The following is a 15,668-nucleotide window of genomic DNA, read 5'->3' on the forward strand; positions in this document are numbered from 1 at the left end:
TCTTTCAAAGCGGTCTGATACTTTTGAATGTTGCATAGCCCTAGATATAATATCTTTGATAAAAGGATCTTTGCTCCTGATTATAGGAACACTATGTAAATATGTTTTATAATTCTGTGTAAAGTTAGTGTGCACTCAAACCAGCCCATTGCAGCTGCTGCTCTCTGTGCAGGCCCATGATGGATCTCAGAAGGAATGAGGGGGTTGGAACTAGTGTCTGTTCCCTGCAGGCCAGTCTGGTGCCCGGCCCCATTAGACTCATTGTAAGTTGCCACTGCCAACTTGAGACCAAAGCGTGTGACTTGTCAATGTGCAGAGTCACATCATTAAAGACTGTTGCCAGCCTCAGAGCCTAGCCTTGCCTCAGAGCATCAGAGCCAAGCTTGGGAGCCTTGGAGAGCCAAGTCTATTGTCGGAGAGCTGAGCATGGCCAGAGCCCTGCGAGGCCAGCCTGGGCCACTTTCTCTTGGAATCTAGTTTCAGAAGCCTAGCCTCAGAACCTAGCCTAACCTCGGAGCCTAGCCTTGCCTCTCAGTAGACTGTAGGGGGCTAGGCTAGGCTCCATGATAGCAGGGATTTTGTTAGTTTTATTTATCACGCAGCTCATAGTTTGGCACACAGTAGGTGCTCACTAAATATTTGACTACCTGCCCTCTTAGTTATCAAATTTCCAGTTCATTCATTCATGCATGCATGCATTAAATATTTAGTGAGTCCCTACCGTGTCTCTATATTAGGTAATAAAGTAGTGAAGAAAACAGACAAAAATTCCTGCTGTCTTTGAGCTAGGAGATTCCAGGTGGAGTGGTTCTGTATTTCAACCTGTTCTAACATGATCCAGCAGATCCAAACATACCTAAGAGAATCCTCAGAGAGCTTTAGAAAAAGTATGAGGCAGGGTCTAAGATGGGCCCTTGAACCAACATTTTTACAAGGGAGCACTTAATAGCTGGTCCAGTGTTTCTAACATTGAGCTCTACATTGGCAGTGGTGGGATTGATCACAAGTTTTGTGACAATTTTTAAGCTTTGTGTTTTAATATTTTTAATATTTTGTATCAGTTATGATTGCCACGTTTTTCCTTTGCAGTGACATTTCCTAGCTGAAAGACTTGAGTTTCTTAAATCAGTGTTTCTCATACTGGGATTCCATGAGTGTATTCCCAGGGGTCTCTGCATTGTGCAAGTTTAAGGCACACAGATCTAGCGATTTCTACAGTGAGGATGACTCAAGTCGGCTCCATAATGCACTGCCCTCCCAATCTGAGAGGGGACTAGGGTTCTGATCCAGCCCCGTGTCCCAAGGTGGTGGGCTGGCACCTCAAGGTTCCCTTGGTTTTCCGCGCAAGGGATGAAGACTGAAGCCCTTGGCCTCTGCATCTCTGGCATTTCCTTAGACCACTCGCTATCCGTATGGTTTCATGAAGGTTCCCACCTACACACCAGACTGCTCCCTTGGAAGGGGGATTTTGCTGGGCCCGGTTGTGTGGCCTGGTGATAGTGATAATGGAAAGTACAGGAGCTCAAGAACCAGATAAGCCGAAGTTCAAATCCTACCCTGCCTCCCCCTCTCCCCAAAGGGGCGTGGCCCTGGGAAAATGACTGATACTTCTTTGCGCCTGTCTCCTCATCTGAAAAACGGAGCTAGTCACAGGTCTCACAGTGGTCGTTACAGTTTAGGGAGGTTTCGCTTGCACAGCCAAGGAACTGAACTCCCACCGGTTAACGTCCAGGAGCGCTTGCAAATTCCACAGCCCTCACCTGCGCGCATCGGGCCCCAGGGTACGGATGCGTTCATTCCAGGCCAAACTTCTATCACGGTCTCCAGCTAGTTGCCCCAGACACTGAGAAGGGTGGGTGCTCACCTGCGGTGGGCTCTAGAGACCCCCAGGGAGAAGGGCGCGGAAGCTCGACGCTTCTGCCCTCCAGCTGTGCTCCGGCTGGCAGGTTCCAAGCCCAGGAGAACCTCAGCCCGCGCCACGCCCCTTCCCCGATGGCCCCGCCCCCAGCGGCCCGGCGTGCGTGCGTGCGTGCGTCTTCCGCGCCGGGCCCCGCGCATGCGCACTCCGCGCCGTCTTCTCAAGGGGCCTGAGCGGCGGCGGCGGCGGCGGTGGCGGCGGCGTCTGAGGCGAGGAAGATGGCGGCTCCGGGCGGCTCAGGGTCCGGCCGGCTGTGAGGAGCCCCGAGCGCGGCCAGCGCGGCCTGCGGCGCAGCGCCCCCGCTCTGGCCCTGGCCCCGGCCCGGCTCCCTCACCGCTGTCGTCGGCGGAGCTACCCCGAGAGCGAGAGCGCGGCGCGGGCTGGGCCAGGTGAGGTCTCGGCGCCTCCCGGGGCCGCGGCGGGGAGCGGGCGCCTGCTGCCCTTTCTGCCCCGGGGCCCGCGGCCCAGAGGCCCGGCCGTCTCCTCCTCGGCCTCCCCGCGTTAGGCCCGGAGGAGCAGGAGGAGGACGGCCCCCCGTCCAGCCGCCCGGGGACGGGAGCGAGCCCGGCCCCTTTCCCGCAGCGGGGCGCTTCTCGTCCCGCTCCCCGAGCCCGCGACAGGGGTGGGACCTCGGGGAGCCCGGGAAGCCGGAGCCCGGTGCCCTGCAGTGGGGGCCGCGGCGAGGGGCGGGGGCCGGAGGCGGCCGGAGAAATACAGCCGCCGCCGTCCCGCCCCTGGGCCCCCTGAGCGCCCCCGCCCCGGCGACGTGGGCCCGCGGGCCCCGGGTGGAGGGCCGTCCACGCCGCGGCTCGTGCCGGGCGACGGCGGAGGTGGGAGCGGGCTCGCCCGCGGCGGGGAAGGAAGCTCCCGCGCGCGGCCTCTGCGGAGGGCCCTCGGGGCCGGCGCCCGCAGCCCCGCGCGCTCGGAACCGTGGCGCGGCGCAGGCTCGGCACAGCCCCCCTGGCGGCGGCTGCCGTCTGTGAAGCCTCCCGGGCCTCGCTGGGGACGTTCAAGCTTCGTGTTCTTCAATCGCCCGAAGCTTTCGGGCTTTTTCTCTTGCTTGGGGTGGGGGGTGGATGCAGACGCCTCGCCGGCTGCCACTTGCTGGCGGGGCCTCGTCCTGGGCTTGGTGTTCGTTTTGCAGAACAACTTGTTGTTGTTGCTCAGATGCTAACTGGGAGGCTGATTTACTTTTTCTCACGGGGGACGTCGGCGTGAAGTCTTGTGGTCTTCCCCCCCCCCCTTGGGGAATGGATGGTGGCTTCATCTGGAATTGTGCTGGGGGAGGGGGGCGAGGGGATGGATGGATGGATGGCTTTGGGTTGGACGCACCCAGCACCTTTCGCAACGTACCTGTGTTTGGCTGCGTCGAGGAGCGATGGCGTCAATGTGGGTGTCGGAGGGAGGGGGAGGAATTGAGAGGAAGTACCCCCGTTTGGAGCTGCGCGTTTAGAACCCGCCCCGAGGCTCCTCCGTGGGCGCCGAGGCCCGTGTCCGAGCCCTGACCTGGGAGCGCGTGGTCCTTCCCCGCGCGTGTCTGTGCCCGCCCTAGCTGCTGGCTTTCCGCAAGCCTGGTGTGAATGTATCACGCAGTCTACCCATGGGTGCTCTTGTCTGTTTCCAAAAATGACAGCTATTTAGTTTGAGATCAGCTAATTTTTTTTTTAATTTTTTTTTAACCGTTTGACCTTTTCTTAAAGCCATCTCCACAGAGATGTGTGGATTTTCTCAGTGCCTCAGCTAAGGATGGAAACCGGAGCCAACAACTAGCTTCTCTGTCGTAGAAAATCGGAGAGCCCCTCTACACTGCAATTTGCTGATGAAGTTGAGGCAGTGAAATGTCCTGGGGGTGTGAGGTTACGCCTCCTGGCACAGTGTGTTGCATTGTTGTGCGAAATCATCATCAGGTATTGATGCAACTTCACGCCATCCGTGACCTGCTCGCTGGCGAGCCGGCATTTCTCCTTTCGTAATCCCTCACCCTTCTCAGAGGCACAGAAAGAACAGGATCGGGAAAAACAGCTGAGGGTGCTTCTTAATGTCTGGTTTCTGTAGTTCAGACCCTTCTGTAAAATTGGAGGTTGTGTGTTTCCCACCTGTTACGAGGAGCCTGCACAAAACATGCTGGCAAAGCCTCTGCGTTTTACAATGTTGAGGTCCCAAGGAGATGTTCTCACAGTGGTGAACACACAGGTGATTATCTTTGTGATTTCAGAGTTGTTTAGGTCAGTGAATTAACTCTTTATAAAGCCAAAAGCCATTTGGGTAAATAATGCCCTCCCCACTTCACAAGATTGTTTTGTGGATCAAAAAAAGGTCATGTTTGTAAAACTGCTTTGTAAAATAAAAGGTATATATCAGGTTGATTATTCAGTAATCAGTTTTATGAAAACACCATCTAGGGCCCTCCATCTGCTGGGCATTTTGGAAAGTAGGTGCTAACGATTCTAAGGCAAGATAGGTTTTGGTCTCAGGTCCCCTGCAGTCTAGCTGGGCATCCAGACCAGGCAGCCAGTTAAGTTCTGTGTGTTGTAGTGTAAGAAGTGCCCTGAATCCATCCAGGCAGGGGTTGTTCTCAGTGCCAGCACAGCTTCCCCAGCCTTCCCTGTTGTTCTGCAGGAAGCCTACCTTCTATAAAAACTTTTTTAAAATTCTGTCATTTCTTTTCTGCTTTTATTCATTCACTGTCATGACACTTCCCACACAGCATGCCCCAGTTACTGTTTCTGCATTCTCAAAAATCCAAGGGAGAACCTTTCTGAGAGTGAGTCATACGCACAGGCAATTGACACAAACACGGCAGCTGCAGTTAAAATCTCTCGGATTACTGAGTGGTGGTAATTTAGAGGGACTGTGCTGCTGTCTTTGTTTTGTAAACTGGTACAGGAAGCACTGTATGGTTTTAATTTGATCACAGTTAATAATGTTTCGTTGTCACTCAGAGTGTTGACTATAAGTGACTGTTAGTACCGTCTCCTTTCTGCCAGTAATAAGTAAAATGAGAAGGTCCTTTTCCTTTTTGTGTGAAACTGACCGCATAAGCCAGAACTGTACTAAACTGTTTTATAGAGTTTGTTCATGTGAATTGAGGTTGCTTAGTATTTCTGATAATGAGCTTCTGTATCCCACTGCAAGTTCCTCATCTCAGTGCTGTGCTAGTGTTATAACTAGTTTTCACGTTGTTGCCTACATTCCAGAAATGTTATAAGTTTTAGGATATGTTTTTATTGATTTTAGAGAAGAAGGGGGGGAGAGAGAGAGAAACGTTGATGTGAGAGAGACATCGGTTGGTTGCTTCCTGCACCCACCCTGACCGTGACTGGGGACGAGCCTGTACCCCTGGCTGGAATCGAACCCTGGGACCCTTCAGTCTGCAGACCGACACTCTAACCACTGAGCCAAACTGGCCAGGGCTAACCATTTATTTTAATATAGTAATTAAGGTAGGCTTTGGCCCCCGGTGGACCCAGGCTCCCACCCTAGTTCTGTAACTTTCCTTCGTTACAGACCTTAGCTTCTCTAAGTCTGTTTTCCATCTATTAAATGAGGATAATGGTGTCTATTTTATGGGGAAATCAGATGTGGGGGTGCATGTGAAATTCGTAGCACGTTGCCTAGTGTGAAGTGAACACTCGGATCTTAAACATTATTGTATTGTTGTATGGACATGAAGGCTGGGACAAGGGGAGCTTACCGCCTGGTTTCCTACTGTGCAGTTGCAGGGCCTCCCCATCTGGCATTAGGAGGACAGGTTTTCTTCTCTGCGGTGCTCTCCTCCTGTCCTTGAGGGGGAACTGGGCTGATTCGTGGCTTCACTTGACACTGCTGCCTTGATGTCTCTCAAGTTCACCCAATGTGGTCTTTCTTCTGTGCTTCTTGGTTTTCCAGGGATGTTAATAGAGCATATCCTCTAACTCAGCTCCAAGTATTCACAGCTGAGTCCATCGTTTCACTTCTCCCTTCAGATAAAAACCTTCAGCACTACGTTCCCTCCTTAACATTCCCATTTCTGTGGATGGAATAATTGTAATCTGGTCTGATAGACCATATACCTGGGAATCATTTTTTCATACTCTTTCATCTCTTGTGCCCTGCCGTGTAATTCTGTGCTACCTTCCTCAGGATCCTTCAGACTTCCATGTTCCTTAGATTTGCTGCCGCGACTCTAGACAAGGCTTTTTTGAGGGGAAGGCAGACTGAATTGGTGTTCAGGTTCTTAGCTGGCCTTGTTGCCAGCGCTCTGCCATGTGCTAATTGTGTGATCATAGTCTCTTCCATATTCAGAATGGAGTTGATAGTTCCTGCCTCCTGGCATACGTATAAAATATTTAGCTAGAGGCCCAACGCATGGAAAACACTCAGTAAACAGTAGCTGCTGTATTCGAGCTCTTCTTCTTGGTAGTCTTTGGAAATAGTGATGGCTGAGGTGGCAGCTCATGGCAGGCCAGTCTGACAGGACTGTTGTCTGAACGCCTTCTCCTCTGGTTGAGAACTTAGGGTAACTCATTTCTGTTTCTCTCCCCTACTTATTCTTGGCACTTTCCATATGGCCCTCATTGTACATTTCTAGTCTTATTTTTCGTGACACCCATCATGCAGTCCGTTCAAGCCAGGAGAGTCTCTCTGCCTCCCATACATGTCATGTTCATCTGTACAACTGGAACATTCACTTTCCTAGGTAGCAGGTTTTGGTTTTTTGGGGTTTTGTGGGGGTGTTTTCTTCTACCCATCTTTGTAGAGTATCTCCTGTATGCTCTGTCATTTAACCACTGTTGCCCTTGCAAAATTCGGCTAAAGTTCCCTAAAAGAGCCTGGCTGGCGTGGGTCAGCTGTTGAGCATCAACCTATGATCCAGGAGATGCTGGTTTGATTCCTAGTCGGGGCACATACCCAGGTTTCAGGCTTGATCCTCAGTAGGGGGTGTGCAGGAGGCAGTTGATCAGTGACTTTCTCATCATTGATGTTTCTGTCTGCCTCTCTCTCTCTCCCTTCCTCTCTCTGAAATCAATAAAGATATATTTAAAATAAAGTAATAAAAATATATCGTAAAAGAAATGAATTGTCCTAATTAATTCCTGTCAAATAGCTTAAAAGGGATGTATCATGCACTACAATTCATATGTAATATTTTTAGTGCCTTATAGGCGCATTTAGTGCTTATATGCTAAGCACTAAAACATTCATTCAGCATATATAGCAGGTCCTTGATGTTTTGTTCAGTGTCGGTCCCATATATTGTCGATGAGATGCCGTAGTAACTTAACTTTTGTGTATGTCAATTATCCTGTGGTAAGATTGGGTTTGTTATATGAGGTTTTGCATAAAGTTGCAGAACCTATTGATGACGTTAAGTGAGGAGTCTCTTTACTTTTGATTCTTACCGGTTGATGTTCTTAGAGTTTTCTGAAGCATTACATGATCCCAAGTGTCTGTTGAATTCATCTTGCCTTTTTGTTTCATTGGTCCATTCATTCAACATTTATTGAATGCTGCTGTGTGCTAGGCACGGTTCAAAGTGTTAGGGATATAGTGGGCAAAAATAGATAAGGTCACCAATTTTCTGGATCTTAGTTTGAGTTGGAGAAAGAAATTAATGAATGAACAAAATTTCAGCTAATAAGAACTACAAAGAAAACAAAACAAGATGATGATGATGATGACGACGACAACCTGGGGCACAAAGGGAGACTAATTTCAGTCATGCACAGCCTAACAACCAGGATACCTTCTGAGAGATGCGTCGCTAGGTGATTCTGTTGTGCGAACGTCATAGAGAGTGCTTATACAGATTAAGTGGTACAGCCCACTGCACACGCAGGCCATCGGGTATACCATCAGCACATACGCGGTCCATCCTCTACAGAAATGTCATTGTGCAGCGCACGACTGTAATCGAGGTTGGTGGTTTAGAGAAGGTGATGTTCGGGCTGAAAGATACAAGGCAGTAGCTTTAATGCTGAGTTTCGGGGACAGAAGAAATACCAAGTGCACAGGACTAAAAGCTAGGACTCAGGACCTAGTGGGATTCCCAGGTTGCATTTGGGTGTTATTTAGATTTTGCTTCTAAAACAGCCTTTCTCCTCCCCTCCCCTCCCCTCCCCTCCCCTCCCCTCCCCTCCCCTCCCCTCCCCTCCCCTCCCCCCTCCCCCCTCCCCTTCCCCCTCCCCCTTCCTTTCCTTCCCCTTCCGACATTGACTTTTTGAAGAGACCAGCCTGGTTCTCTGGTAGACGTTTTCTTTTTGTTTTGGTTTTTTGTTTTTTATTTATTTATAATATATCTTTATTGATTTCAGAAACGGGGAGAGAGAGAGAAACATCAATAATGAGAAAGTTGTCATTGATCGGCTGCCTCCTACATGCCCCCAACTGGGGATCGAGCTACAACCTGGGCATGTGACTTGACCTGGAATCGAACCGCAATCTCCTGGATCCTAGGTAAATGCTCAACGGCTGAGCCACGCCCAGCCAGCTGACTTTCCATATTTTTAAAGTCAAAAGTTAATGCAGCTTAGCTTTAAGCTGAAAGTGTGCATTTTATGAAAGTGTATTCATTTGTACTGCAACTAATTTTGAGGTAACTTCTGCTAAACCAGCAGGGGGGGCTCAGGAAAGTAAAAAATGGCCAATGTCAATCTGACTGGATAGTTCAGGATAGAAATAGGATACATAGAAAGATTTGGTGATTCTATCTTTGGGCATAATTGACTACATCTTGATTGTTATAAATTGATTTTTTTTGTAACATCTAAATCTTAAGCCCTCCCCCACCCCTCATGCATATGTGTCATTTTGCATTTCCTTCTAAGTCACATTCTGGTAGGCAACAAACATTTGGTGCAATTGTGTTGTTTGGAATCCGAAAAATAATATTTTTCTTCAATTCTTTAAGTTTACAGATAACTCCTTGTTCTGGCCACAACACTATGTAAACAGGAAGTAATAATGAAGATAACTATACTAACCTGTTTAGATAAGTAGGCTATTCTTTATAAGATAAACATTTAGAACTGTAACTCCAGGCTTCTCTCATGTACTGTTTGTTGCATTTTGTAAAAATGGATGTAAACAGAACTTGTGGCTAAGCCAATTTTGAAAGGAAGTTTTCCTTGTGTTAGGCTTTTTGAATTGGCTTGTTTAAATGTGTTTCTTTAGCCATCAGTCATTTTGGAGGAAAAAGAGAATATTTTTTCTCTTCTAGTGTAATACAAGCAGGTGAGCACTAGTATAAATAAAGTATATAGTTGCTATACTGGTTCTTTGTAAAGGACTATAATTTTGGACCTTTAAAAAATATTTTTTTAAGTTTATATACTCAGAAGGCAGAAGTAGGAATATTATTTGTACAAAGTAACAGTAACAAATTCTGTTAAAATGAAACACGATTTAAAAATCATTTGGAAATTGAGAAATACATACTTTTTACATGATGAAAAATAGTTTCAGGAACTTCTTTAGAGATAACAGCATGAGATTTTTAATCGTGGGGTGATAGATGTTAAAAAGATATAGAATGTATAGAAATCTGTTATTTCTCCGAGTATGCCTTGTGTGTGTAAAGACAGACAAAAGTTATGCCCATTAGAGGCCAAGATCAAGTGATACTGACCTTGCAGGAGATTTGACCTCCCTCTGGACCATAGTGTGTGGCAGGCCCTACTTTCAGGGGAAGCCTCTTTGGGGCTTAGAGCTATTGGCATCAGGATTGTAAAGTACACATTTTTCTCTGAGGGGTCTTGCCTCCCTTTGTAATAACATAGGGCACACTGTTTTGCTAACCAGTTTGAAATAAAGGTGAGTATGTTTACATTTTTTGTGCTGATTAAAAACATTGATTCACCTAATTTGTTTAAAATATACAACTGCTTTCCTCAAAGGAAACTGGTTAGTAAACTCATCTTCTGGTATAAAATTGGTATATATGGTTTACTTTAACCATAACTTCTGCGATTAGAAATGTAAAGCGAATATAAACAAACTCTAAGACAGCCCTGCTGGGTAGCTCGGTTGGTTAGAAACTTCCTATAGAGGTGTCAAAATAATATGACAATATTGGTAGTACAGATAAGACTGCTGAATACAGCTTTATTTTTTATGGATTTTTTTTTTACTTAAGATAAAACAAAGATATGTAGTCAAAAATACTGTATTTTAAGCTACATGAACTGATTTCCCTCTGTGGTGTTATGCCACCAACTTGATATAAAATTAGGTAATTTTATTTCTTAAAATTTGTTTTTCTTGATCACATCTCAAGATCACTTTTACCTTTCTAAAACACTATTTAATGGATGTTTGCTCTCATCCAAAGAATTTCAGTGTAACAAGAAAATTTGGCCCCGCCAGCATGGCTCAGTGGCTGAGAGTCAGCCCATGAACTTGGGGGTCACAGTTCAATTCCCACTTGGGGCACATGCCCAGGTTGGGGGCTCGATTCCCAGTGAGGGGCATGCAGGAGGCATTCAGTCGATCATGATTCTCTCTCATCATTGATGTTTCTCTCTTCCTCTCTCTGAAATCCATAAAAACTTTTTTTTTAAGTAGGAAAATTTGAATGTTTGTGCACACCTGCTTGCCTGTGTGGCTTATCTCTGTGCCCTCTAACATTTCTCCTGCCAAGGGCCCCATTATGTGGTTGCAGCTTAAAGAAGAAACAGAGAAGTAGACAGCCCCTGACAGCCCAGGCGTTACCTTTCTTTACTGTGGCGATGCTAGTGTGTGGGTGAGAATTCTGTCAGTGTACATCAGCTTGATTTTAGAGTCCGTAAACTGACCCAGAATTGCAAAAGTAAAGCAACAGCATTAGGGGCATTTAGTTTTATATTATGTTCTTACTTGGTGGATTTCTTTTAAAGAATACTTAAGTCAGCTGTTTAGAGTAGGCATACCTGACCTTTAGTTCCAAGCTCCGGTGAAATGTTTTATGAGGTCATTAATCTTGTCTGTAGAATCAATTTCAAACAACATACAAATTCTACCTTCACATATTTCTGTCTTGTAGCTGAATTTAATGTTATAAACTTTCTTTGAATACATTTATATTTTGCATAGTCTTCCCTTATTTTTATAGAAATGGTACAAAATACTGCAGTTCAAATTTTCTGGTAATTTTTTTTTTTACCAGACAATTGATAAGTACACAAAATCTGTTTCCTTGAGCATGCATCAAATTTAAGGAGGGTCAAAGATGGAAGTTAATTTTCCTGACTTCATCCTTTTAAATGTGGACTCTTAAATTTGAATTAGGAAGTTAAAGATCATTAGCCTCCATACTGCCCATCTGAGAAGTACAGTGCAGTACAGCACATATAAAAGGGCAGTTGGCACTGGCAATTTTCACATGTTCTTGGACACCCTGTCTTAAGGCATATTGTCCCCCTTAAAGCAGAATTCTAGCTGGACACGTTGCATCTTGATTGCTGTTTATACTGTGCCTCTGTGTAGACTTTATTGGAAACCATAGCAATAAAAGTGAAATATGGGTTTCAATTAGCCAAGTTATTAATGAGCAGAACTGTAACTTGTGAAGTGGTGAAAAGTAGAAACTATCTGGATTACTTATCTAATGTTGGCTTAGGTCTTGTAGACCACCTAACTCAACAAATATTTATACAACTCTGAGATAATAAAGATACTGTACAAAATGAACAGCGGCCAGAGAAGTACTGAATTGGCTGGAGGGCATGGGAGAATTCACAAAAGAGATGATTCTTTAATAAGCAGGAATTTGCCATGCTGGCAAGGAGGAGAGCTGTATTGTAGGAGGAGGTCAGCCAGCAAGAACAAAGACCAGAGGTGGGGAAAGAGCTTGAGGTGTCTCAGGACCAGGTAACACAGAGTGACGGGATTGAACTCTGTTAGAAAGAGGCGCTGATCTTTATTCTCATTCCTGAATGCCTGGCATGCTTTGGTAGTTATTGCCTTGCAATTTTGTTCATTTTATCAAAACATTTATATTATTTATAGGAAGAAGTAAACGAAATAAGACACTTTCTAGGGTCCAGAAGTATAACTTTATTTACTTTCTGTCCACATGACATACCAAAGTTTCATCCATTAAACCTTCTGATCTATTCCGTAAATTTTCTTGTTTTGGAGAGAAATATATTTGATAATCCTTAGTTCAGTAGCAGTCTGCTTCCCTACTGCACTGGAGGAAGTGTAAGTTGGAATAGTCACCTTGGAGACAGTTTAACGCTACTCAATAAAGACATGCGTCCCTGCATACACCCAACACCTTCCCCCCCAAAGATGAACTGAGAGCATGGTTCTCAGCCTGTGCTGCGCCAGTTAGTAAAACTGAAGACAGCTTAATGCCATTTGACCAACAGTTTTCTGAAGTGTTAAATACAGTAGAAAATTCCAGTGTACCTCATTGTAAGGGTATTATTTTGAGAAACTTAGTCCCAGTTATGTATGTGTTTGTGAAGGTGGACTGATTTGTGAGTAACATGTTTTTTTGTGTGGTTGCTGCCAAGAATGTGTGAAAGCCATTCTAGAAAAACTAAAAAATACTCATTATTTCATAGGAACAAAACATTGGAGACCATTGATTTCTTTCAGCAGTAAGATGGGTAAATTGTGACTCATTCATACATTGGAGTTTTGCGCTGCAGTGAAAATGAGCTACAACCACATCCAACAACCAAAGAATATATTATTTAGGAATATATTTTTATGGGGTACCTTCATGTGGTAAAACAAGAGAGAAAAGTAAGGGAGTGATAACTAGTGATGAATTCTGGTCGAGTCCCAGGTGGACGTAATGAGGGGCGTACAGGAGACCTGAAGGTCCTGGGGATGTTCTGTTTCCATAACTTGGATGTGGGTACACAGCGGTTTGTTTTATTATTTTTTAGATTGTGCACCTGTGTTCTATATCGTTCTTTTAAATTGTGGTAAAATAAACATAATATAAAATTTACCATTTTAATCACTTTTAAGTGTACCATTGAGTACATTCACATTCACATTGCTGTTCTACCCTCACCGTCATCCATCCCAGGATGTTTCCTCTTCCCCGGCCAAAACCCTGTGCCCATGAAACAGTACCTCCTGTCCTCCCTCCCGCCAGCCCCAGCAGCCACCATTCTTCCTCCCTGTGTGAGCTGACTGCTCTCGGTACCTCACATCAGTGGAAGCATCCAGTACTTAGCCCTTGAGCCTGGCTGGTTTCACTTAGCACTATTTCTTCAGGCTTCTTTCATGTTGTAAGGGGCAGAATTTCATTCCTTTTTAGGGCTGAATAATACTGCATTGTGAGTGCAGACTGTGTTTTGTTTACCCGTTTATCTGCTGATGGACATGGGCTGTTGCCACCTTCTTGCTGTGTGAACAGTGCTCTATGAACATGGGTGAGCAAATACCTGTTTGAGTCACTGCTTTCAGTTCTTTGGGGTTTGTGTCCAGAAGTAGACTTGCTGGATCATGTGCTAATTCTGATTAATTTTTTGAGGAACTGCTATACTGTTTTCCACAGTAGCTGCACCTCTATACAGTGTACCTATGATGCATTTGACTTAAAATTAATTTTAAAAGGGCAAAGGCTCCTTTCCCTCCTCAGAGCTGATGCTCTTAAGTTCGATGTGTGTCTTTGCAATCACTTTTCTATGCACATATGCCAACTTGAATATATAATTTCAATTTGTTCCTTTGTCTTCGTCATTGAACTGGCTGTGAAAGAGTTGTCTGGGTGCTTCATTAAAAGCAAGAATGGGTGAGATCCAGCCTTTCCCTCCCGACACTGATCTGTTTGGTTTAGGTGGACGTAGGAATCTGATTTCTAATAGCTCTCTGATGACTCTGAGGGGCGCCCTTGATCTGTTCTTCAACACCAACACTATTAAATTATTATTTTGCATGTTTTACACAATAGTTTGTCTTAGAGACCTCTTCATGTCAACATATGCTGAAATACCCACACTTTTTAAAACTAGTGCTTTAAATTCTGTCATTTAGATACAGCGTGGTCACCGAGCCGTTCTCTCGCTGATGCGCGTGTGTGGTTGGAGGTTTTTATTACGACAGGGAAGGTGCAGCAAGCCCCCAGCTGTGCACACATCATTGTGCATGTATGGGGGGGGTTAGAAAGAAACCTGAAAATTCATCTGCTCAGTCAAATGGGTTGCACATTTTAAAATGGTAAATATTGCCAAATCCAAAACATTCATGAACTTTTCCTTTTGAAGAAGGAAATACTTATCCAGGTATTTCTCTTCAATAGCAGAAGTACTTGTATAAGATATTCAGATGTATTTAGAAAAAATTATAAATCAAAGTAGAAGTTGTCCTTAATTTTTTAATTTTGGGAGATATTCATTTAATGATATAGAACTGTGCAAAATAAACTGAATTTGATTTTAAAAAATTATTTCTTCCACTGAACTAGCTTTGCAGTGGATAAGTGAATAGCTTTGCAGTGCTAGGACCGTGTGTTAGCCCCTTCTTAACACTGGTGCCGTGAGGTTTGGGCTTGTTCCTTTTTTTTTTTTTTTTGAAAGTGACATCTTGTGTGAGAAGCTGAAGCTGATGTTAAAACTTTAGCTTCTATGGAAAGTTTGAAACTCTATGGTTTGACTATACCCCCAATAACAATAATAAAATTGAACCGATACACTACTCAGTTGCAGTTTCAAAGGAAGAAAGGTGCCACAGTTAAATCCTGTTAAAAATACAGACCTTAAGAATTCAGTGGCGGAGACACATGAGTAAAAAAGCATTACAAATTTACCAGCCACCTGAAGAAAACAGCAGCTGAGCTCTTTCTAAAAGAAATCAGGCTGCATTCATCTTTTGTGAACTCTTGCCTGGAGTCATCATCTCTTTTTCTAGCATTAGTAAACGGTTTCCCAGCAAACTGGAAACAGCTAATTTTAATTTAAATTAGCTTGAAGAGCCGGGCCGGCATGGGTCAGTGGTTGAGCATCGATCTTTGATCCAGGAGATCGAGGTTCGATTCCCCGTTAGGGCACATGCCAGGGTTGCAGGCTTGATCCCCAATAGGGGAGTACAGGAGGCAGCCGATCCATGACTCTCTCATCATTGATGTTTCTCTCTTTCTCCCCCTCTTCCGCTCTCTGAAATCAATAAAGACATACTTTAAAGGGAAAAAAATTAGCTTGAAGAAAAGATATACACTTGGAAAAAACAAAATTTAGACTATGTAACTTGTTTTAAATGTCCGTGAGTGGTGGTGGGTTTTTTTCCACAGAGCAAATAAGTGGTAAAATGAAATATCATACCTTAGTAGTGGTTCCCCAAAACACTGGTTCAGGTTGTCTTGAAGGTGTGTGGGTGTGTGTGTGTTGAGGTTTGTTTGGAGGTGTTTGGGTCCTTATTTGGGAAAATGAACATTTTTGACCCTATGTCAGTCCAGAAAAGTTGCTGATCTGTGAAATTCAGAAGTCTGAATAATAGCGATAATAGTGTATAGTAATTGCCCGTGTGCAGGCAGGTACTTAGTGTTGTGGGAGCAGTGGGTGTGCTTTGAGCAATTCTGCTGCCTGGTGCAGTCAATTTGGAATTAATACAGTTTTTTACTGTTGCAGTATGGTTATTTGCTCCTTTTGCATTTTTCTTACTTTCCGAAATAATTATTTTTGAAAGGAAAAAAATTTCCAAGCCCAGAAAAATGTACCTTTGAATGCACCTTTTTCCCATTTAACTCCCTTCTGATTGGCACTAGTCTGCAAATGAAAGCCTTTTGTTTCAAATCGTTGTTGTTTTTAGAATCAGAATTATTCTGTACTTTGTA

General features: G+C 44.7%; 1 protein-coding gene across 2 annotated transcripts in view; it reads left to right on the forward strand.

Annotated features, from left to right (window-relative positions):
• Positions 1-2,129: 2,129 nt before the first annotated feature.
• Positions 2,130-15,668, forward strand: part of FBXO42 (F-box protein 42) — a 57,058-nt gene continuing 43,519 nt past the window's right edge. Inside the window, exon 1 of one of the 2 annotated variants that reach the window (XM_087820078.1) lies at positions 2,130-2,307. Coding sequence is in view for 1 of the 2 variants with exons in the window: in XM_016219102.2 (XP_016074588.2) it covers positions 8,275-8,353 (79 nt within the window). In the remaining variant the exon portion in view is untranslated. Of the gene's footprint in view, positions 2,308-8,086; positions 8,354-15,668 lie in introns of those variants that run through there. The other variant, XM_016219102.2, reaches the window with a different exon arrangement.

Source organism: Miniopterus natalensis, chromosome 9, assembly GCF_054644295.1.
Source record: "Miniopterus natalensis isolate mMinNat1 chromosome 9, mMinNat1.hap1, whole genome shotgun sequence".
NCBI lineage: Eukaryota > Metazoa > Chordata > Mammalia > Chiroptera > Miniopteridae > Miniopterus > Miniopterus natalensis.